Raw genomic sequence first — 24738 nt, 5'->3', positions numbered from 1 at the left:
CGTTTCACTCAGCGGGTTGCAAAAACGGGCTGTATTTCTGTTCTGTTCATTCAAATTAAATATATGTAGGACATAACTGAAAACTGAACTGAAATTAACTCCTTAGATTTTGTTCCTAATGAGCATTGTACAAGACAATTTTTTAGCTAACAGTATCAAATATCTTTGATGACTGGCAAACTCAGCAAAGTAAACATTATGTGGTGGCAAATGGCTCCAATTTCTATTGGAAACGAAGATACAATAGCAAGTAAGAGTCCCGCACTCACGAACTGAGTGTAGGGAGTAGAAGCACGAATCCTGAAACGCCATCCTGGGAAGGGTCCGAGTAGAGGTGGTTTGCCATTTCCCTTCTCTGACCTTTCACGAAGTGTCGAGCGTGTTTTTGTAAATAGGGGATGACTGTTATGAATGCTGGTACTTTGAGGTGCCGTTTTTGTATTTCTGTGGATGAGGAGGGAGAGGTTGGGACTCGCTTCTGGCACATAACGTAATTCTCTCGAACAGCTTAACATCCCCATTCTACAGACGAATCAGCACCGACAGTGTCACATGTCCTCTCTTCATGAGAGATTGTGGAGAGTTTTGGAATTTAATCCAGACATTGGTGCAAAAACTGGCGATCAGGAAGTTAACACTATCATCTGCACCTACATCGATACTCTGCAAATCACATTCAAGTGCATGGCAGAGGGTTCATCGAACCACCTTCACAATTCTCTATTATTCCGATCTCGTATAGCGCGCGGAAAGATGAACACCTGTATCTTTCCGTACGAGCTCTGATTTCCCTTATTTTACTGTGGTGATCGTTCCTCCCTATGTAGGTCGGTGTCAACAGAATATTTTCGCATTCAGAAGAGAAAGTTGGTGATTGGAATTTCGTGAGAAGGTTCCGTCGCAAAGAAAACGCCTTTCTTTTAATGATTTCCAGCCCAAATCCTGTATCATTTCTGTAACACTCTCTCCCATATTTCGCGATAATACAAAACGTGCTGCCTTTCTTTGAACTTTTTCGATGTATTCCGTCAGTCCTATCTGGTAAGGATCCCACACCGCACAGCAGTATTCTAAAAGAGGACGGACAAGCGTAGTGTATGCAGTCTCCTTAGTATGTCTGTTAGATTGTCTAAATGTCCTGCCAATAAAACGCAGTCTTTGGTTAGTCTTCTCCACAACATTTTCTACGTGTTCCTTCCAATTTAAGTTGTTCGTAATTGTGATACCTAGGTATTTAGTTGAGTTTACTGCTTTTAGATTAGACTGATTTATCGCATAACCGAAGTTCAACGAGTTCCTTGTAGACTCATGTGGATGACCTCACACCTTTCGTTATTTAGGCTCAACTGCCACTTTTCGCACCATTCAGATATCTTTTCTAAACCGTTTTGCAGTTTGTTTTGATCTTCTGATGACTTTATTAGTTGATAAACGACATCATCATCTGCAAACAACCGAAGGCGGTCGCTCAGATTGTCTCCAAAATCGTTTGTATAGATAAGGAACAGCAAAGGGCCTATAATACTAACTTGGGGAGCATCATAAGTCACTTCTGTTGTACTCGATGACTTTCCGTCAGTTACTACGAACTCTGACCTCTCTCACAGGAATCACAAATCAGGTCACGTAACTGAGACATCTCATAAGCACGCAATTTCACTATGAGCCGCTTGTGTGGTATAGTGCCAAAAGCCTTCCGGAAATCCAGAAATACGAAATCGATCTGAAATCCCTTGTTAATAGCACTCTCTCCTTCCCTGGCCGGCCAAATACTGGCAGCGAAAGTATCATCTACCGCCAGGATTCGAACTGGGTTTACATATGCGATACATGCCTCTAGCACCAACAACATACTAACAAAAATATGCTTTGTTCTATGAGTTAATGCCGCGAATTCTGGACGGTGAGCAGATTGAATTAGTGTACGATACTTCTTGTGAATTGCAACTTGGCATCAGTCGAGCGGGATTTGTGGGCAGAGGGGAGAGCGGGCGAGCTACGCTGCGTGGAGTGATGGGTTGCGAGGGGAGGATGGGGCGGGAGAAACAAACTCCACCTCCATGTATTGTATGCACACAGTGCATGCAACAGAAACCTGTGTATTGAGCGAAATTACAGTTATATTAACACCTTCATCTGCTAACGAGCGTTGATATTTATCAACGGGGACAGGTGAAAATGTGTGCCCCGACCAGGACTCGAATCCGGGATTTTCTGCTTACATGGCAGACGCTCTATCCATCTGAGCCACCGAGGGCACAGAGGATAGTGCGACTGCAGGGACTATCTCGGGCGCGCCTCCTGCGAGACCCACGTTCTCACCTTGATTGTCCACACACTACATTCGTAGTGTCCCACCCCAACACACTCAATACTCGTGGAAGACATTCTTATCATTTCCTGTAAGGGTTCGCGGAATCTGTGTGCATCCGCATCGTTGATTTTCGGTCAGTATTATTTGGTGTCGTATGCATCCAGTTATTGAGGAAGTAATATTATACTTAGTATTAGTGCCGGGTATGTGATATGTTCACATTTGAGCATTAGGTTTATAAAGCATATCTGTTTGTGTAAAGGAAATGTCTATGTGCAGTTGTAGGGAGGGTATGGATTTGACTTGGAGTAATGTGATAGCTAAGGGAAGAGTATATACAGTGGTAAGGAAGTTACAGGTATTTCCAGAGCCACAGTGTTCAACGGAGTGTATTTCCAACACTTCACTCATTGCCGAATACTGTTCAGTTGAGACTGCGGTGGTGGTGGTTGTTGGGATGTATAAGGGGGACTAAACAGCTAAGGTCATCAGTCCCCTGAGACTGCGATAGTAAGATTTAATTGTAAGTATAATGATAGGAGATATATGTGAGGGGTTTTCTATAACGTGTTCGTGTATGCAAAGTCTATGGTGGTATTGGTTCGCATTCCCATGTTAATGCTAGCAGTCTTCCGAATGCAGAGGCCTGTTGGAGTGTAGGAATGTATCATAGTTAACTTTACCATCTTCTAGATGACCCAATACTGAACTAACACTTTGTATGCGCTGGGCGGCTTTCGTGATCAGGTGTAACTTTGAGAAGATGGTGCGATTGCGATGGAGCGTTATTCCCTCCCACGTAAATTGTTTGGTCGACTGCTTCTGTACATTTGGTGCCTTTTTAAAGTTGAGGGAATATCGATTGTGGTGTGTTGGACACACGTCTGTCTGTTCTCTAGACGTGGGAAAGACCGTAGTTGGTTTGTAAAAAATATTGATCATCTGGAATCTGTTACATCACCGACTTCGGTATTTGAGAGTGCAAATATAAGTATACTCTATTTGTTTCTAGTTAGTCAATGTTTTACAGCATGCTGCACCTCACTTAAGTTTGGTCTTTGTGCAGAAATAATTTACAGTCTATATCTACTGCATTATGTCGTGTTAGCGGTCGGGAGGCTACTGCTGTGTGCTTGATATCGAGAAGTACAGCGAAAATTGTATAATATTATGGTGAAAAAAATGGTTGTTCTTTTAATCGAGGAGTATGGATGTGTCTGTAGAAATGCGAGCAAGAAAGCTGAAACAGTAACACGTTTGTGCCACGGAGAAATGAGCCTGTCTTTGAACATCAGTTTTGAGAGAGTGACTTCGGTTCGCTGATGTAAAAGGGATGATTTGGTATGGTGGAGGATATCAATTGCATGTTTACTAAATCGAGACAGTACTCTGTGATATATTCCCTGTTTGGAGATTGGCTTGACGCTCCAATATTCTTGCAGGTCACGTATATATTTGATGACCTGTGGAAACTTTGCGATGTTTAGTTTTCGGTGAAAAATGGTGATCAGTGTAAAATAGTTGATTGCCACGGACTGTAGAGTCTGTAGAAAGAAAGAACAGGCGGGAGGTGTATACATTGAGCAATTTGGCAATCTTTGTAAAATAACGACAGAAAGCCCCAGAAAGAAAATGCTCGATTGATTGTGGTGGGATATAGGAGTACTGAGAATATTTGTGTATGTTGAGAGCAGAAAGGCTATCACATTGTGTCTGGGAAGAAGACTGGATTAGGCGATATTTTGGTAAACAGGTTCTGTTAGGGGAGGAATTTTGGCGTATACAAGCTGAGATAACAAGAAAGCGAGAGTTAACTATTTCTGGGGTACTATAAAATTACAGAGAGCTGGGCTTGGCTGATTTTTTTTTTTTTTCACAAAGCCATGTGACGTAAGAATAGCATTGAAAATGTTTTAGATGGTGATGTGTCAGTCAAGCTGGGGCAGGTACGTGCGGTTGAACATCTGACTGATGCATCACTTATCACTACCTCCTGTGTACTCTACTGGACAGGGGGCAGTGGACTGTGCTTGCACACGTTGATTGCATTATTTCGCGAGCGGCTCTGTAGGCCCTGCTATGCGTTATTTGGACAGTTTATGAGTACTGAGCATGTCTACACATCAGTGTGAAGAATTATTTAGGAGCAGTGGGCTCATGTGTACTGAAATTACGAGTTGGTTGCGTGTCTGTGGGCTCGGCAACATGGCCCTAGGCACATCAGGGTGGATCTTTTGTATCAGTGTGATAGATATACTATATCATCAAATAAGTTGTTTCAAAATAAATAGAGTGTACTCAATCCTTACTCTCCCCAACATCCGAGAGCAGGCTGAGTCATTTCCCCACCATTTTCCCTCACCATCTTGGTTTACGGCGCGAAAAGGACGACAGCATCTTCTGATATTAGCGCGGTCCCATGCGTCAGCTGCAGCGACCGAGCTGTCCCACTTGCTCGCTAACTGTCAGACAAACGTGGCAGCTGTCATCAGCTCCAATGTGCTCGAGAACTGTCAGATGGCGTGGTGTGTTCTGGATGTCAGAGCAATGTTGAATAATGGTACTCACGTGATAAGCTGACGTCAAGACAGTGTCCTCAGTGTACCAAGCCACATGGTAGATACACTGGGTGCAGCCATCTTGAACAACAGTACAATCGTCATGACCTGATGTCACAGTGGCACTGTCTGGTGACGACAATATGAACTAAGTCAGTTGGAGTCCAGACCCAGTGTCCAACACACATGCTTGAAATTGGTTACATAATAAAGAAAAGTGGATTTTTCCCGCTATTTTCCTAGGTGTGACGAATTATCATGTTGGAAATTGAACTTCCCACAATTTTTCTGGCGGAGGAGGTCGTGGCACTTTCCCGCCAAAATTCAAACTTACCGCCAAAATCCGCCATCTTGGATGACGTTATCGCTGCCATCTTGGATAACGGTACCTTGTCGCCGAATCCCCCTTGTTCCAATACTGTGAACAAGTGCTGTCATAATTACATCTCATCAGAGCACACTTTGAAGCAAATTGACTCAATGGCTGCTGAGCAGTTAGACTAACAATCCAGCACGTCAACTGAAAAAGAGGCAGAGGACAATGTTGATGAACTGCTATTATTTTAATCGACATAGGTGAGTAAATACCTTTAAATTTGTGCATTTTGATGTTTTCATAGAAAATGACTGCTCCATTAAATTTTGGCCGTGCTGCGCATAATATCTGCTTCTTCTTCTAATATTTTGGCTGTATACTGTCCAGCCATCTCTCTGTCGGCTCATTCTGGAGATGACTGGACGTTGCACAGCCGAAATATTAGTAGTATAGGCTAAATGTGTGCGACTGTACGCCCGAAATTTAATGGAACGTGTTTAAATTTGCTTGTTACTGTTCCATTGAAATGTGTTGTAACTATATAATGATATATATCTTAATTTTTGACCGAGTTCGGCGAATTTTTAAATATTTATCCATCTCACAAACTAAATGTGAGTATAATGTTTGAAATAAATTTTAATTTTGTCTTTTTATTTGCAAGAAAATACAGAGATATCTGATTTTTTCGTTTTATTGAGATAAAATAACAACAGTGATGTTAATGAGACACATATACCATGTAGCTTGCTTTCTCCAACCTAAAAACAGTTCATTGCAAAAGATGTTGATGTCAGTGCTTAAAGTTTCTGCTCAAACGCAGGACCAATACAAAAGTTCACTTGGGAAAACTTGTGGTGACGCTGTATATACTACTAAGATACGTTGTCCATGTTGTTGTTGTTGTTGTTGTTGTTGTTTTCAGTCCTGAGACTGGTTTGATGCAGCTCTCCATGCAGCTCTATCCTGTGCAAGCTTTTTCATCTCCCAGTACCTACTAGAACCTCCATCCTTCTGAATCTGCTTTAGTGTATTCATCTCTTGGTCTTCCTCTACGATTTTTACCCTCCACGCTGCCCACCAATGCTAAATTTCTGATCCCTTGATGCCTCAAAACCTGTCCTACCAACTGATCCCTTCTTCTAGTCAAGTTGTGCCACAAACTTCTCTTCTCCCCAATCCTATTCAATACCTCCTCATTAGTTATGTGATCTATCCACCTTATCTTCAGTATTCTTCTGTAGCACCACATTTCGAAAGCTTCTATTCTCTTCTTGTCCGAACTAGTTACCGTCATTGTTTCACTTCCATGCATGGCTACACTCCAAACAAATACTTTCAAAAACGACTTCCTGATACATAAATCTATATTCGATGTTAACAAATTTCTCTTCTTCAGAAACTCTTTCCTTGCAATTGCCAGTCTACATTTTATATCCTCTCTACTTCGACCATCATCAGTTATTTTACTTCCTAAATAGCAAAACTCCTTTACTACTTTAAGTGTCTCATTTCCTAATCTAATTCCCTCAGCATAACCCGATTTAATTTGACTACATTCAATTATCCTCACTTGCTTTTGTTGATGTTCATCTTATATCCTCCTTTCAAGACACAGTCCATTCCGTTCAACCGCTCTTCCAAGTCCTTTGCCGTCTCTGACAGAATTACAATGTCATCGGCGAACCTCAAAGTTTTTACTTCTTCTCCATGAATATTAATACCTACTCCAAATTTTTCTTTTGTTTCTTTTACTACTTGCTCAATATACAGATGTAATAACATCGGAGAGAGGCTACAACCCTGTCTCACTCCTTTCCCAACCACTGCTTACCTTTCATGCTTACCCTGTATTTTACCCCTGCCACATTCAGAATTTGAAAGAGAGTATTCCAGTCAACATTGTCAAAAGCTTTCTCTAAGTCTACAAATGCTAGAAACGTAGGTTTGCCTTTTCTTAATCTAGCTTCTAAGATAAGTCATAGGGTCAGTATTGCCTCACGTATTCCAACATTTCTACGGAATCCAAACTGATCCTCCCCGAGGTCCGCGTCTACCAGTTTTTTCATTCGTCTGTAAAGAATTTGTGTTAATATTTAACAGCTGTGACTGATTAAACTGATAGTTCGGTAATTTTCACATCTGTCAACACATGCTTTCTTTGGGATTGGAGTTATTATATTCTTCTTGAAGTCTGAGGGTATTTCGCCTGTCTCGTACATCTTGCTCACCAGCTGATAGAGTTTTGTTATGACTGGCTCTCCCAAGGCCGTCAGTAGTTCTAATGGAATGTTGTCTACTCCGGGAGCCTTGTTTCGACTCAGGTCTTTCAGTGCTCTGTCAAACTCTTCACGCAGTATCTTATCTCCCATTTCGTCTTCATCTACATCCTCTTCCATTTCCATAATATTGTCCTCAAATACATTGCCCTTGTACAAACCTTCTATATACTCCTTCCACCTTTCTGCCTTCCCTTCTTTGCTTAGAACTGGGTTTCCATCTGAACTCTTGATATTCATACAGGTGGTTCTCTTCTCTCCAAAGGTCTCTCTAATTTTCCTGTAGGCAGTATCTATCTTACCCCTAGTGAGATAAGCTTGTACATCCTTACATTTTTCCTCTAGCCATCCCTGCTTAGCCATTTTTCACTTCCTGTCGATCTCATTTTTGAGACGTTTGTATTCCTTTTTGCCTGCTTCATTTACTGCATTATTATATTTTCTCCTTTCATCAATTAAATTCAATATTTCTTGTTACCCAAGGATTTCTAGCAGCCCTCGCCTTTTTACCTACTTGATCCTCTGCTGCCTTCACTACTTCATCCCTCAGAGCTACCCACTCTTCTTCTACTGTACTTCTTTCCCCCATTCCTGTCAATTGTTCCCTTATGCTCTCCTTGAAACTCTGTACAACCTCTGGTTCTTTCAGCTTATCCAGATCCCATGTCCTTAAATTCCCACCTTTTTACAGTTTCTTCAGTTTTAATCTACAGGTCATAACCAATAGATTGTGGTCAGAGTCCACATCTGCCCTTGGAAATGTCTTACAACTTAAAACCTGGTTCCTAAATCTCTGTCTTACCATTATATAATCCATCTGATACCTTTTAGTATCTCCAGGATTCTTCCATGTATACAAACTTCTTTTATGATTCTTGAACCAAGTGTTAGCGATGATTAAGTTATGCTCTGTGCAAAATTCTACCAGGTGGCTTCCTCTTTCATTTCTTAGCCCCAATCCATATTCACCTACTATGTTTCCTTCTCTCCCTTTTCCTCTGACGAATTCCAGTCACCTATGACTATTAAATTTTCGTATCCCTTCACTACCTGAATAATTTCTTTGATCTCATCATACATTTCTTCAATTTCTTCGTCATCTGCAGAGCTAGTTGGCACATAAACTTGTACTACTGTAGTGGGCATGGGCTTTGTGTCTATCTTGGCCACAATAATGCGTTCACTATGCTGTTTGTAGTAGCTTACCCGCACTACTATTTTTCTATTCATTGTTAAACCTACTCCTGCATTACCCCTATTTGATTTTGTATTTATAACCCTGTATTCACCTGACCAAAAGTCTTGTTCCTCCTGCCACCGAACTTCACTAATTCCCACTATATATAACTTTAACCTATCCATTTCCCTTTTTAAATTTTCTAACCTACCTGCCCGATTAAGGGATCTGACATTCCACGCTCCGATCTGTAGAACGCCAGTTTTCTTTCTCCTGATAACGACATCCTCCTGAGTAGTCCCCTCTCGGAGATCCGAATGGGGGACTATTTTACCTATGGAATATTTTACCCAAGAGGACGCCATCATCATTTAATCATACAGTAAAGCTGCATGTCCTCGGGAAAAATTACGGCTGTAGGTTCCCCTTGCTTTCAGCTGTTCGCAGTACCAGCACAGCAAGGCCGTTTTGGTTAATGTTGCAAGGCCAGATCAGTCAATCATCCAGACTGTTGCCCCTGCAACTACTGAAAAGGCTGCTGCCCCTCTTCAGGAACCAAATGTTTGTCTGGCCTCTCAACAGATACCCCTCTGTTGTGGTTGCACCTACGGTATGACCATCTGTATCTCTGAGGTATGCAAGCCTCCCCACCAACGGCAAGGTCCATGGTTCATGGGGGGAGGACGTTGTCCATACATTTTATAAAATGGTTCTATGTCTGTTTACATATGAAGAGTCCACAGAAAACAGGGTAAGTCACATTTTGGGCACTTCAGGATTACAAAAAAAGTACATAAAACATTCCAGTCGACTTTAACCAATATATTTATGATGTCACATTTAATGGTTGTATCTTAGAAAAGAATGACAATTGAAATTACATGCAATAGATGAATATCTTCAGCACGAAAAGAAGAGGTAAATCCACCACTTACTGATAAGTTTCGTAACTTCTTTGTGTTGTTTAGCACTCGAAGCTTCTGTTTGCTAGTCTTGGATTTTGGTTCGTTTTGTGGAAGACTGGAATAGAAATTTCTTGCGTCTTGACGACAAAATTGTTTAAGTTCTTGAAAGTCTACATATTTTTCATAAGGTATTTTCAGCTCGGAAAATAGAATCTCAGAATTAGTTATCTGCAAAACAAGCATGATTTACCTTTCAAAAAGTATATTACAGAACACCAGTTGATGAGACAGTAAGCATTTGTCAGGTCCCTGCAGCTGATACTCAGGCTCAACGTCTACAGAATGGTCCAAATGTATTGGTGTCCAGGCTTCATCGTAAGTATACCTGTATTTGAACAGCTTATCTTCCTTCACAGCTAGATCAAAACTGAGCGATAGTGTCTTGAAAGAACACTTCCGTTTGTAGCGTGCTTTTAAAGAAGTCGTTCAGTCTCGTATACTTTTTTATTGAACAGGAATGACTTTTTAAGGCATTGGAATCACTCTTGCGGTTTCAAAACCATTTTGGTAATTCTGCAATAACTTTCTTTCGTACCAGACCAAAGTATTTATCACATTCCACGTTAGAATGTCCTCTAATTGGGAATACTATTTTGACACTACCTAATCATGTAATGGTGTGAAAGAGATACTGACGGCATATGAGCACAGCATAATGTCTCATTCTGTCCTCAGTACGAGTCACAGAATATTAAAAGAACTCCTGCTTTTGGATCAAGGATTTCACTCACATAATAATGCAAGAAAATAATAACTTTACTCGCTCCCTTATTCCTTAAACCTTCAGTGTAAGTAAAAAACATTGCTTCACTGTTGGACATTTAATGGACGCTGAAATAGGAAACCGATAATTCCATGCAAAACATAGAACCTATTGGTAAACAGGAATTTCACTCATGCTGCCATTTATTTTGACTCTTACAGTGTATCGTAAAGAGTAATGTCTGACGTTGTAATCGTCATGCCTAAGCCTTGTATGAGCAATGAATATCACCGAAATTAAGATGGTTAAATAGGACGATTTTTCACTCCAGTCAGCTAATAAATTAATAAGCTGCTCTCTTCCGTGGGGTCAATTTGTTTAAAACACGCCAACAGTGGGCATTTGCAATCACTGCCTAACTCATGAGACAATGCCCTAAGATCCCTACAGACATTACTCACTCTGTCACAACTTTTTCTCTTTTTAACTGATTGATTAACCGATGTCTCCTCGTCTTCATCTTGTGATGATCCACACATTTCAAAGATCCAAAGAGGACCACACTACTAACAAACTTCAAATTACACGCTATTATTATAAGAAACTCAATGTTTGCAGCAGCAGCCCAGCTGACCTAACAGGCGTATGGCAAACAGTCGAAGCAAACCTTGGACTTGGACTATTCTTTCTTTGAGAAGGTCGATTTAGAACGTTCTTTCCGTTACCACTAACAGTAAAACCCTTTACATCTCGGTGCCTCACTACTTTATTTGAAAGTTGTTTTAACTACCTTGTAGTACCGACTGTTGGATATCGAATTTGGCTTAAACTCATTTTGTACTTAAACGGCCTTCCCCGTTTATTCTGTGGGGTCTTCGTATTTGTATGTATGTTCCACATTTCCTTCTAAACTTCTGGACCGATTTCAACCAAACTTGGAAGAAAACTGTGTGAAAAGAATAGCTGTGCGAGGTAAGAACCACCCACATTTGAAAGGGGTAGGGGTGGAAAAGTGGCATAGCTCACGACACGTAAATAGGGATACTATATTCACCCAGTATTTGAGAATGATTTGAACAAACTTTAGGCGCAATTTCAAACCTTTCCAAAACTTTTTCTCACTGACAACCCCCACAAAATCATGAAACGAAAAACGTTTACTGTTTACTACATTTTCGCTGTTCATGCAGTAAAAATATCGTATCAGACATGCCGTTTTATCTTCATTAATGATAACTGTATTCGTAACACACTTTGTACTCACCATTCACATGTACTACTAAGTGCAACAGCAAAATTACATCATTGTCCGACACATTGTTCAGAAAATATGACGTCATAAAGAAATGCATGAAAAACTACCGCATCATGGATGACATTTTAATTCATTACTTCTCTACTACTCACTCTATTTGCTCTACTACTCACTCTATTTGCAACACATTTTGCAGACTGGGGAAAAAGAAGGCGGACAGACGGGGGGAGAAAGAGGAGCTGGACAAATGGAAGAATGGAATAAATAAATACTCGGGCAACGCCGAGCACATAGCTACTTTTTTTGTAGTTAGAACATAAAAAAGAACAAAGAGAGTTCGTACCTACAGACAGGGATGCTTATACCCAGGGTCAAAGGGGGCATGGAGGGAGTATCCCCAGCCCCACCCCCAATTGCTCCCAGGCAAAGTAAATAGATAGCATAGTAGAATGTCTTTTCTTTCAAGAAAATGATTTAAAAGTCAGTATTACGCAGGTTTTTAGCAGGATCGGAACTGGAACTTTTTTATGGATTTTTTCAAGTCGCCATTCACCTTCAAAAACCTTAAAAATATTCCAACACTCACATGTAGCCCACCCTCCTCCTTCTACAAACTATCCTATGGGCGCCCTTTCCTACATAATTTATAAGAAAGTGAAAAAACAATAGAAACTGTGCATGGAAATCATGTTTTCTATCTGATACTAAGCAGCATCACCATTCGCGTCAGTCTTTGCAGCCACTGCTATGTACATGAACTTTTTATTTAATTACTGGTTTTATTTTGTTTGACACGGGATTTGTGTGTTTGTCGAAGTATACTATCGAAAGCTGTCACTGATAAAACAACTGTACAGCTGCGCATATCAAATAATTTGCTCCAAATTCTTCTTCATCCTAATGTGATCTCCATTTACATCAAAATCTGCATCCCTACATCACAGGCCACCTCACGCTGTGTGTGTTGTTGAGAGTACTTTTGGTGCCATTCCTTCTTTCCCCTTTCCCATTCTAGTCGCAAATGGTGCCCAGGAAGAACGTCTGCTGTCAAGACTCCATGCTCTTATTTTTTTTTAATTCCCTGGTAATGTATTAATCTCATATGCAAGTGAGGGACAACACTAATTTAAAACTGTTGCTGAGTTATGGGAGAACGGCGGAAAGTTTGGAAAAAATCTTTTGTATTAATGATCTGTTTTAAAACTTGTTACATGTCATCTAAGGATTTTCAAACTCCCACTCACCTTGAACAACAGGTCAAACAGGGCATTCTCAACAACATGCTGCTGCCATTCTGAAACAACAAATACGTACATATTATAAGGCTCAATTGAAACTTTACGGTTCCGATCTTTTTTCAAGTCTCAAAATCCTTTGACTTATGTATGCAGATGGAAACGACAAATGAAAATTTGTACCAAGCCCAGGATTCAGATGCAGGTCTCCTGATCACTAGACAGATGCATTAACCACTTACCCCACCCTGGCACAATGGCTTTGCACAACTGCAAGGACTACCCTAGCACTTATATGTCCTCAATCTAAATTCCCATTCACGCTTCAGCTTAACGGCTCTGTTCTCAACCCAATTCCTGTTCATGTCTCAGCCCACTTGGTATTCCCACTACACTTAAACAGCATTGGACTGAGGACAGAGACATGCTCGGGTAGTCCTTGCAGTTATGCAAACCCACTGTGTCAGGGTGGCATAGTAGTTAGGATATTGCAAAATGAGCTGGAGATCCAAGTTCGAATATCAATCTTGGTACACATTTTCGTGTGTTGCTTCAGTCTGCGTATATACACTATATATGTGTCAGACTAGAAAAAAAAGTTTCTGGGATCATATAGCTTCATTTGATTAAAGCAATTACACCTGGGTTTCAGACAGGGTCTCCAAGTTCGTTCAATACTGATCTGCTATTTCAGTACAACAGCAGAGCCTCTGCAATGCTGTTCGAGTTTAGGAGGAAATACCTATTTGGTTGAGGCGTGAATGGAATCTGGAGTGAAGAAGGAGATATGCTAGGGTAATAAGTGCAGTTGTGCAAAGCCACTGTGCCAGGGTGACGTACTGGTTAGCGCGTTTGCCTAGTGAGCAGGAGAAATGGGTTCAAGTTCCGGCCTTGGTACATATTTTCATTCGTTGCTTCAGTCGCTCTCTCTCTCTGTGTGTGTGTGTGTGTGTGTGTGTGTGTGGGCGCGCGCGCGCGCCTCTTGCTAAACCACTAGATCAATTTCATCCAAAGTTGGTACACATATCACTTTGTTAATGTCTGGAAAGAACCACTGTGGGATTAAGAACCACCTGCCTCTCAAAGGGGGATAAGCAGTTAGTTGGACTCTATTAATCAAGTATTTAAGAAGAGAGTGTTTAGTGACTTGCAACGAACTTCGCGCATAATTTGAAACCTTCGCGAGACTTTTTATTGCGGTCACCTCTCGCAAAGCGATGAAAGGAAAAAATTATCACTTTCTACATCTTCTCTGTTTATCCAGCAAAACTGCCACGTCAGGCATGACCTTTTGATTTATTACTATTGTACTAATAACTCTATTAGCAAACCAGTTTGGCGAGAGTATTCACAAAAGCCACTGAAAGTACCTAAAAAGCAATATAATTGTACGAAGTAGTTTAGGAGATATAGCGTCGTGAACACTGAGACAGACGAAAACTGGCTACATCAGGTATGACGTTTTATTATGTATTACTTCTTCACTACTATATTCACGACACATTTCGCAGATGGTGTCCCCACATACCAACAGATGTTGTTGTATCCGGATCCAGCTCCAGCCTACTGCCGGGTCAGGGTGTTACCATTGATTTGGCAGTGTTAGCTACAGAGGGTGGCCGGATGCCCTTCCTGTGCCCTCCCTCCCCCCCCCCCCCTAACCCACAGGGAAGAATGAGCGAACCTCAGCTATCTGCATCTAGTGTAAGCCATGTAATAGCGCGAACTTGTTCAAATGTCTGAGAGTCGTGTAACTGAGGCGGAACTTGGGGACCAGCATGATATTCACCTAGTTGGATGTTGAAAATCGCCTAAAAACCACATCCAGGCTGGCCGGCATACCGGCCCTCGACGTTAATTCACCAAGCGTGTTCGAACCAGGGCCGGCGCGCCTACCTGAGTCCAGGAAGCACCACATTAGCGCTCTTGGCTACCCTGGCGGATACCAATAGCAGTATCTTGCAAAATTATATCATTGTCCGAAACACAGATCAGGAGATATGATGTCATAAACATTGAGCTGTATGGAAACGAAATTTGATAGTTCATATGAAATATCTGTACAAATATGCGTGAAATATATTAAATATATGTGAAGTGTGGGCCAAGCCCTCTGGATGGATTTCAGCCGAATATCACACAAATATTACTTACTGTCTGGAAAGAAATACTGTGGGGATAAGAAACAGGGATCTCCTATTCGAATGGGATGATAATGCGGAGAATAAGAGGAGGAACACATGGACAGATAGAGAGGGGGAAGGAGGCCATGGACACAGATATGGGAGCGTAGGCGATGTACAAATAAAGGGTGAGGAGGAGATGAACAGAGACAAGGGAATAGTAGATGGGCACAAGGGGATGGGAGTGGCATATGGACAGAAGGCAAGGGCAGGAGGAGATAGAGAGTGGGAGGTGGAATATATGGAGAGAGCGAGGGGGCAGAGGCGTATTTAGGCCTAGGCAGCTGCCTAGGTCTCCGGTTTTTAAGGGACTGTGGATTTTAAGGGGGTGGATTGTCAGCTGATACTGTTTTTTAAGACATTTTACTAACAGCTCTTGAGAAGAGAATGCGAACTTAACTCACAATGAAATGGATATCCATAATATTGGCATAAATGAGCTCAAACTTCATGAGTGGTCTGTTACGGCACTGTAAAAGGAAAGATTTTGTTTTTGTAATGACGTTACATCGCGACAATGTGACCATTATTCACTTTATTCAGTGTCATTGCGTCTCATATGGTATGCACATTAGGAAGGCAAATCTCGTTGCTCGTAATTAAGCTTTGTAATGGAAGACACCGCTAACGTTGTCACAGGAATAGCCAGTGTCAACACTCAACAATGCTAATTTAAACTTCAAATTCAAAATAAATTTCGCCTGCATTCTAACAGCCGACTGCTTGGCTGGCAGTTTAGTTTAATTTCAAACACCCAATAGTTTACTTGTTTAGTGTTTAATTTGTGATTTATATTTTAGTATTAATGAAAATGGATGACAGACAGAGAAGAGTAAGTGCTTCCCTGTACCGGAAACTAGAGAAGGATAAAGCAAAGAACAAAGAGGAAACTGTGACAAAGACTGTAATAATCGATGTGTTATTTAACAATCAAATAAAGCCAGCTAATTACAGGATGGTTTTCTGGGTGATCCGTTTTTTACCCGAGCTATTCGGATATTTCAGCCTGGCGTTCTTTCTTCAGCACTGACGTGTGGGTGATTCGGAATTTTTAGAATTCCTTTCATATCGCTAGTTTATTTATTGACCTTCAAAATAACCGTGCCCTACAGCCGAAGCTCACACCAGTTAATCAGCTAAGCGCCATAGCTGAATACAGTTGCATTTTGGTGTTACTGTGTGCAGTGTTTCCTATGCGTATCTAACCTGTTTGTGGAGCAATGAAACATAAAGGAAGATTCCTACTGACTTGGCAAGTTAATATCAGTGTGTTACAAGATCATGTTAATCACATATAATCCTTACTTTATGGCCAAGAATTTCTTTAGCTATACCTCCCTCCTTTAATAAGTGAGTGCAGTATCTGTAAGTGCTCTTTTGTAGCTAACGAAGGAAGTGGATTCCCAGAGTGCTACATTTGTTTTGTACATAGTATACTAAATTTATTTCTGAAACGTATTAAAATTCTGGAATCCAAATACATAAATCCTGTAGAATTTTATAATATTATTTTCAGATTAAAAGATCCTGAATCACATTAGAGTTATTGTTTCTTCAGAGCAATAACTAACCCAGAAATGTTAAAACTAAATAACAGTGAGTGAAACAAATTCAAGAATGAAGCTCTTGTAGCCTATTAAAGAGACGACGATTATTTTAAGAAGTAGTTTGACTCTCCTTTTAAGATTTTAAATTGCGTGGATATAGGAAAAAGTAAATTATACATACAAAAAATATGTAAAAAACGTAAAAAGTGTTGAGTACTGAAGCAGCATTAATAATGATCGGTTATACCAAGAAATCTGTATACCAAATAAATCTTTGGAACATTCACAAAGCTAGGTTTCTACGTTCACAAATTCCTTTTTGGTGGAAAACGTTTTTAATTCGAGAAGAAACGCCTAACACAAAAAATTATCAAAAGGATAATGGCAGTTCCATGCGGCATTGCGTATGTGGAGCTCGAATCAATTGTGGTCTGACACAAGAATCAAACTGAGTATCGATATGATAAAAACATAATTATTAATTCGTTGTAATTTGAAGTCTGCAACATGCAATGGCTTTTACCAAAAATTTTAAGGTAACAAAAATTTATTGACAGTTGTAACTAAGAACAATAAATATAATTTTTAATCCAGAATGAGATTTTTACTCTGCAGCGGAGTGTGCACTGATATGAAACTTCCAGGCAGATTAAAACCAAGAGTAGAGCACTTGCTCGCGAAAGGCAAAGGTCCCGAGTTCGAGTCTCGGTCCGGAACACAGTTTTAATCTGCCAGGAAGTTTCATAATTTTTAATGTTGCTACAGGTATGTGTTTTCACCCTCACCTCGCTAAATTTTTTCACAAAGACATGGTCGGTAATTTTGTCAATGTAATCTAACAACCGTAGTTCCAGCTCGAGCTCAAGCCTAGAAACATCAGAGTTTAATAGTGTAGTGTACAATAATTTGATGAATAGTATCGAAAAAACAGCGTGTGCTTTATCTGAGTCAGGCATATCCGATATTATTACCAATAGTAATGGTGTGGGAACAATCATTTGAGTTGACCCAAATGACAATTATAAAGTGAACAATGATAGTGATTCCGTTTCTCACAATACTTCGAAATGGATAATGAATGAACTCCTTCACGATCATGTTGCTAAACAGGGTCAGGTGACACAGAATATGGATTGTAATTTCAATAATAAATGCAGGCAGTATACTGACATTCCAAAAAATTTGTTTTCTAGGTCCATGAATAATGGCGACAAACAATGAAGAAGAATATAATTATTTAATATACTGTCGAAGCAAGAGTATTGTATTTTATGTCCCATGTTTATTGTGTAATGGAACATCACAGTCTGCAAAACCTAATGAGGGAGTAAATGATTGGAAAAACGATCAGTCACGATTAACTGCCCATGAAAATTTATCTGAACACAGAACAAACATGTAAACTTCAAAATTAGGGGACAAATCACGGGGAGAATAGACAAGAAACTAATGTCTTTGCTTGAGACAGGCTGCCCCAGGGATCAGTGCTGGGGCCACTCCTTTTCCTCATGATATGCCTTTTAGTATGACAGGTAATTCTAAAATATTTCTGTTTGCTGATGACACTAGCTTTGTAGTAAAGGATGTTGTGCACAAAATTGGCTCTGTTTCAAATAGTATAGTTCATGACATAAGTTCATGGCTTGTAGAAAGTAAACTAATGCTATATCACAGTAAGACTCAGTTTTTACGTTTTCTAACACTCAATTCAACAAAAACCGACGTTTAATTTCACAGAATGGGCGTATGATTAGTGAAACTGAACAGCACAAATTTCTGGGTGTTGAGATAGATAGTAAACTGTCGTGGAAATCCCACGTTCAGGATCTTGTTCAAAGACTTAATGCTGCCATTTTTACTATTCGAACGGTATCTGAAGTAAGTGGCAGTTCAACACGAAAGGTAGACTACTTTGCTTATTTTCTTTCGCTTATGACGTATGGTAATATATTTTTGAATAACTGTTCGCATTCTAAAAGGATATTTTTGTCTCAGAAATGGGCGGTTCGGGCAATAAGTGGTGTAAGTTCGCGAAACTCTTGTCGACCCCTGTCCATTAGTCCAGGTATTCTGAAATTGGCCTCTCAGTACATATATTCTTTGTTCTCGTTTCTTGTTAACATTAGAAGCGTTCACTCAGTTAATACTAGGCAGAAATCCAATCTGCATTTGGTTTTGCTACTTTGACTCTTGCGCTGAGAGTTGTGCAGTATATTGCTGCATCAATTTTCAATAAGCTACCACAAGAATTCAAATATCTTAGCAGTTATCCACACGCTTTTAACTCGAAACTGAAGTGTTTCCTCGTTGGTCACTCCTTCTATTCTGTCTTGGAGTTCGTTGAAACATTTAGCTGGTTCCTGTGTTATATTGTTGATTGCGTATACATAAACTTATGGCTTGTCTTTTTTTAGGTTCATAAACATTTTATTTTACCAGTTATTACTTTCATGTTGTAATTGAATGTACTAACACGTTCCATAACACAGGACATTTGCTCGTCAATTTGGTCCTACGGGACTAGATGTTTAAAATAAAAAAATATTGGGGGTACATGGTAAAACGAGCCGTTGGTGTGGTCAAAAACTGTTTCACACAATACCTATTTTTCAGGGGTAACAACCATGGGTCTGAGTGCACACATGCGGAAATTTCGTCTTCCTTTCCAAATGAGTGAAAAGTTTATATCAATTCCGGCATAAAGGGTGGTGAAGAATATTATAGATGTAGTGAAGGACACTAAATATTTTTCCACCATATTAGACTCCACCACAATATTACACATGTCGATCAGCTGTCTTTTGTTGTATCTAGTGATGAATTTCCTGTTGAAAGATTTATAAGTTATGTGCGAAATTAAGTAAACTATTCAGTTTAATTAGCTGATTCCATTAATAAATTTCCTAAGTAAATTGCACAGTGGTCAATCATGCGACAGTGCAAGCAATATGGCTGGTACTTACTCTGGTCTCCAAGCTATAATTAAACGAATCAATCCTCTCGGTGTGTACATTCTGTTTGTAGCCCACTCCCTCAACTTAGTAGGATCGTTTGCAGCAGTGTTGTACACAAGCAACTTCATTTTTCCGTTTCTCACAGCAAATTTACTCTTTTTCCTCTGTTTCGACGAACCGTCGGGATGTTTTACAATACAAATTAAATTGTACACTCTCCGTGAAACGACCTTCAGAAACACGGTGGGCAGGGCGTCACGATGCCTACTATAGACTTCCATCAATCGCCTTAAACCCGCTTGTTGCATTTCTCACACTGGTACGTACAAACCAGACAAGTCACACTAGACGCAGAACAAAAAGACTGGTGAATGTATTGCAGACTTGGCAGAATCTCGTACTCCTCCGCCGAAAATCACGCGATCTGGAAGTCTCGTCCATTTTAGTAGGAAGCACCGTCAGAACGTGTGGTGGAAGAGGGAAGTAATGAAGAGTAATGCTGACATACACAAAAAAGTGTGGAAGGAACACATAGGCATTTTCGTGTCCACACGTTGCCTCATTGCGCAAACAGTCTGCAGTCAATCCACTTGCAAGCTTGTGTTGCGTTTAGTGTGATGAAAAGGCGGCAGAAAATGAAAAAGCGAAAGCAACTGTAGATAAAGAAGCATCTAAATAACGTTTTGATTGCAAATTTCATAAGGTCACAGCGAGATTTTCCATTTTCTGCATAGGAAACTGCAGCGATAAGGCCGGAAATAACATTTCGTTAGCTATACTAACCGGCCACTTATACTAAATAAAAATACCAGAACTATTTATTTCGTATTTCAATACAAAGCATTTCAGCGATTATGCCTGAAAATTAAATAAGGAAGTTTCTTAGTTGTTATGTGAAGGTTAATTAACTGTTAGCATTTCTTTTTTTCATTTTAAGGAAAATAGTTGTTTACACAACTTTAATCATGAAAGATTGTATGTATATTGAAATCCTCAGACTCGACAAATTTGGGAATTTCGCAGACTAGAACGGAAATTGTGTTTTCAATTTTTGTACTTGTTGCGTCATCAGTGTCCTACATTTTTATTTCTAGTAGTTTGTTGAGGAGCTACACGCACCCAAACATTTTTGTTGTTCAGGAGTCGCCGTAGCATCACTCCGTGCATAGCATGAATATTCGTCCACAGTTTTCATACATACTTTTTATAAATTTTTAGCTTATTGTTCTCTGTTTTCCTACTTCGAAACTTATGGCACTTTATTCTTCACGGTAATATATTCGGAAACTTTATATAGTATTTTACGCTCAGGGTACCACATCTAAATTTTTTATTCAAATAATCTTTAGAAGCGGCATTACATACGACTTTTCTTTCTCCGTAATCATCTTTCAATTTAAGCGTGCCTCCAGCAGACTCAACAGACATCAACGCATGTAAATCGCTTCACAGCCTAACCTCTACGACAGCACAGTCAAACACATATGGTCCCAAGCCACCTGTCGTCTGCTAAAAAGCGCCAAAGAAGCATAGTCAAACACATATGGTCCCAAGCCACCTGTCGTCTGCTAAAAAGCGCAAAGATTCCTACCGAAGCCGGGAAGCAGTGCGCTTCACGCACGGCCTCAATTTCCAGGAAATTATGCATACACAAATGCTGTTCGAAGTTTTGCCCCAAGTAGGACACAAAATGGCAGTGTGTGGACGCACGTGGCAGTAATCGCTCATCAATAAATAAATAAACAAATGATATCGTTCGATGACACATGTAAATGTGGATTTGTTTGTTAGATGTGTTTCCAAACAAGCTTATACAAATATGCTTTTGTTAGTGATAAAACCAGTCTTGACTCTCTCTGTATTAAACGAGACTTTCACTTATATTATATTACTATATTAACAGTTTATATTATAACTAATACTCAGGTGTTTTCCAGTCATCGTAATGTTGAATGAAAACATCTTAATGTAAAGTCGTAAACTATTTAAAATATGTATTGGAGTCAGTATGCACACGAAATAAAATGCAGTTATCAGATTTCAGACAACCATTTAGCGACCAGATAAGAACGCTTACTAACCTTCCGTAACTTTGTTTACGTAATTTCCGTAGCTTTCACGTGTGTGGAAGCATTTGGAGTGCGTGAACTGTAGCGTCCTCTAGCTGCCAGATTTTTGCCTTGATACCAAAATAAATTTTAAGTATTCTTCTAAGTTGCTACGGTACAAACTTTGAATTGTTCTCTGAAGCTCGAAAATGATCTCAAGTACGTATGTCCTCAGTGTACCCGCTTTTGCGCGCTATAGCACTGCAGTGAATGACGTTGCAAAACCCTTACAAAATTACTGCTGTGGAGATTAATAAACGATTTTATACGATGTTTCCTAACATAGATTTTGGCATTTTTTTGGGCACGTAACACCTTATTTCATAGTCATAGATTATGCAATGTCATAAAAATGATTTACGCGTTAGAGGTACGTTTTTCGCGTTGAAACTAGAATAGAATGTGTGTACTCAGTAGCAAGCTATTGTGTCTGCACTTGGTATTGTAATAAAAAATTTCTGTGCTACTATAATTACAATATCAAATAAAACTGTCATGGCTGCAGATCAAACTAAAATTAAAATTTTGTAGCTAGACAGCAATTAGACTGATCATCATCTTAATAAACTTTCTTGTGGTCTACTGATGAACGTACTCTGAAGATTGTTGTGTAATTACAGTTTGCCTTGTATGTACTGATATGATACAGTGTGGCATACTATTTGGATCAGATTATTACTATTTAATGGTGCTTCAATTTTTTGTAGTTAAACAGCAGAACTTTTAGATTGTTTGATTACACTGTTGTGATTCTCACATTGTATGAAATGCTTTAAGTATCATCTAAGTTTCGTCAGTATACTCTTGAATTCATTCAAAAGAGCTAATTGGGACCTTAAGTTGTTTGTCAAAAGCCATGTGATCAAAATCTGTTTAAAACTGTTGTGAGCTTTTGCTAGCCTGATATTAGACCTATCAATTGCATATCCATCTCTTATGTAATGTATTGGTGTTCTATATTGTAGGGCGAACATTGTCACTCTAAGTATGACATAATAGATATTATTCACATTATTAAATTGGGAAATACTGTTCTCCCCTTAATTGATATATTTCCCACATCTCCCATTGCCATTTCTCAACCTAGACCCAAAAATGAAGACAAGTACACAGCTGCAAATATCTGGAGATGAACAAAATGAATATTATGAAATGTTATTTACAGCCAATAAAGCCAGCAATCTAGGTTGAACTTACTGGAAATAATTTGTAAATGTTGGTTACATTAGTGGGGAATGGGGTTCCGGCAGTGTAACAGCAGAATAGTGACACAGTATAGAGATACTATTTCCACACTATTTATTAGTAAGCATATATACATAACAGGTGTGTTGCTAACACACAGAGGATGCTAACTCCCACTACCTCGAGGGCAGCGATCTTCCTTTACAGAGTTGAAGATATTACACTGCAACACACAGACACGTTCTCAATCACTACAGTGAGAATAGCATTCCAGGATATGAAATTCACTGTGGTCTCTTCACTAAGAAGAGTTGTGCCAATACTTTTAATGTGTATTCAATTCGTATTTTTTGTATTTAGTAAAAGTTCTATCCAGTTTTGTCACTAATGCAGAAAAAATATGTCCCTGACCTGGATAACTGACCTCCACACAGTTTATTATTTCTATCAAATAATTTTATGTATATTTGATGGATCTATCGCAGCTTTACTGTATGGTTAAATGATGATGGCGTCCTCTTGGGTAAAATATTCTGGAGCGAAAAAAAAAAAAGTCTCCCAATCAGATCTCCGGGTGGGAACTACTCGAGGACATTGTTATCAGGAGTAAAAAAAACTGGCATTCTATGGATCGGAGCATAGAATGTCAGATCCCTTAATTGGGCAGGTAGGTTAGAAAATTTAAAAAGGGAAATGTATAGGTTAAAGTTAGATATAGTGGGAATTAGTGAAGTTCAGTGGCAGGTGAATACAGGTTTATAAATACAAAATCAAATAGGGGTAATGGAGGAGTAGGTTTAATAATGAATAGAAAAATAGGAGTGTGGGTAAGCTACTAGAAATAGCATAGTGAACGCATTATTGTGGCCAAGACAGACACGAAGCCCACGCCTACTACAGTAGTACAAGTTTATATGCCAACTAGCTCTGCAGATGACGAAGAAAATGAAGAAATGTATGATGAGATAAAAGAAATTATTCAGATGACTGGAATTCGATAGTAGGAAAAGGAAGAGAAGGAAACGTAGTAGGTGAATATGGAATGGGGGTAAGAAATGAAAGAGGGAGCTGCCTGGTAGAATTTTGCACAGAGCATTACTTAATAATAGCTAACACTTGGCTCAAGAATGGTGAAAGAAGATTGTATACATGGAAGAAGCCTGGAGATACTGACAGGTTTCAGATAGATTATATAATGGTAAGACAGAGATTTAGGAACCAGGTTTTAAATTGTAAGACATTTCCAGGGGCAGATGTGGACTCTGACCACAATCTATTGGTTATAAACTGTAGATTAAAACTGAAGAAACTGCAAAAAGGTGGGAATTTAAGGACATGGGATCTGGATAAACTGACAGAACCAGAGGTTTTGCAGAGTTTCAGGGAGAGCATAAGGGAACAATTGACAGGAATGGGGGAAAGAAGTACAGTAGAAGAAGAATGGGTTGCTCTGAGGGATGAAGTAGTGAAGGCAGCAAAGGATCAAGTAGGTAAAAAGACGAGGGCTCGTAGAACTCCTTGGGTGATAGAATAAATATTGAATTTAATTGATGAAAGAAGAAAATATAAAAATGCAGTAAATGAAGCAGGCAAAAAGGAATACAAACGTCTCAAAAATGAGATCGACAGGAAGTGCAAAATGGCTAAGCAGGCATGGGTAGAGAACAAATGTAAGGATGTAGAGGCTTATCTCACTAGGGGCAAGACAGATACTGCCTACAGGCAATTTAAAGAGACCTTTGGAGAAAAGAGAACCACTTGTATGAATATCTAGAGCTCAGATGGAAACCCAGTTCTAAGCAAAGAAGGGAAAGCAAAAAGGTGGACGGGGTATATAGAGGGTCTATACAAGGGCGATGTACTTCAGAGCAATGTTATGGAAATCGAAGAAAATGTAGATGAAGGTGAAATGGGAGATATGATACTGCATGAAGAATTTGACAGAGCACTGAAAGACAT

General features: G+C 39.6%; 1 protein-coding gene across 3 annotated transcripts in view; it reads left to right on the top strand.

Annotated features, from left to right (window-relative positions):
• The first annotated feature begins 21186 nt into the window (after window positions 1-21186).
• LOC126273974 (3-hydroxyisobutyrate dehydrogenase, mitochondrial) overlaps window positions 21187-24738 on the top strand; it is a 67200-nt gene continuing 63648 nt past the window's right edge. Inside the window, exon 1 of one of the 3 annotated variants that reach the window (XM_049977072.1) lies at window positions 21187-21254. In XM_049977072.1, the coding sequence (XP_049833029.1) occupies window positions 21233-21254 (22 nt within the window). In that variant the 5' untranslated portion in view covers window positions 21187-21232. Of the gene's footprint in view, window positions 21255-21552; window positions 21754-21817; window positions 21965-24738 lie in introns of those variants that run through there. The other 2 variants (XM_049977073.1, XM_049977071.1) reach the window with 2 other exon arrangements.

The sequence above is a fragment of the Schistocerca gregaria genome, chromosome 1 (genome assembly GCF_023897955.1).
Source record: "Schistocerca gregaria isolate iqSchGreg1 chromosome 1, iqSchGreg1.2, whole genome shotgun sequence".
Classification (NCBI taxonomy): domain Eukaryota; kingdom Metazoa; phylum Arthropoda; class Insecta; order Orthoptera; family Acrididae; genus Schistocerca; species Schistocerca gregaria.
The sequence above is the reverse complement of the archived record's forward strand: the minus strand, read 5'-3'. Positions and strand labels throughout refer to the sequence as shown.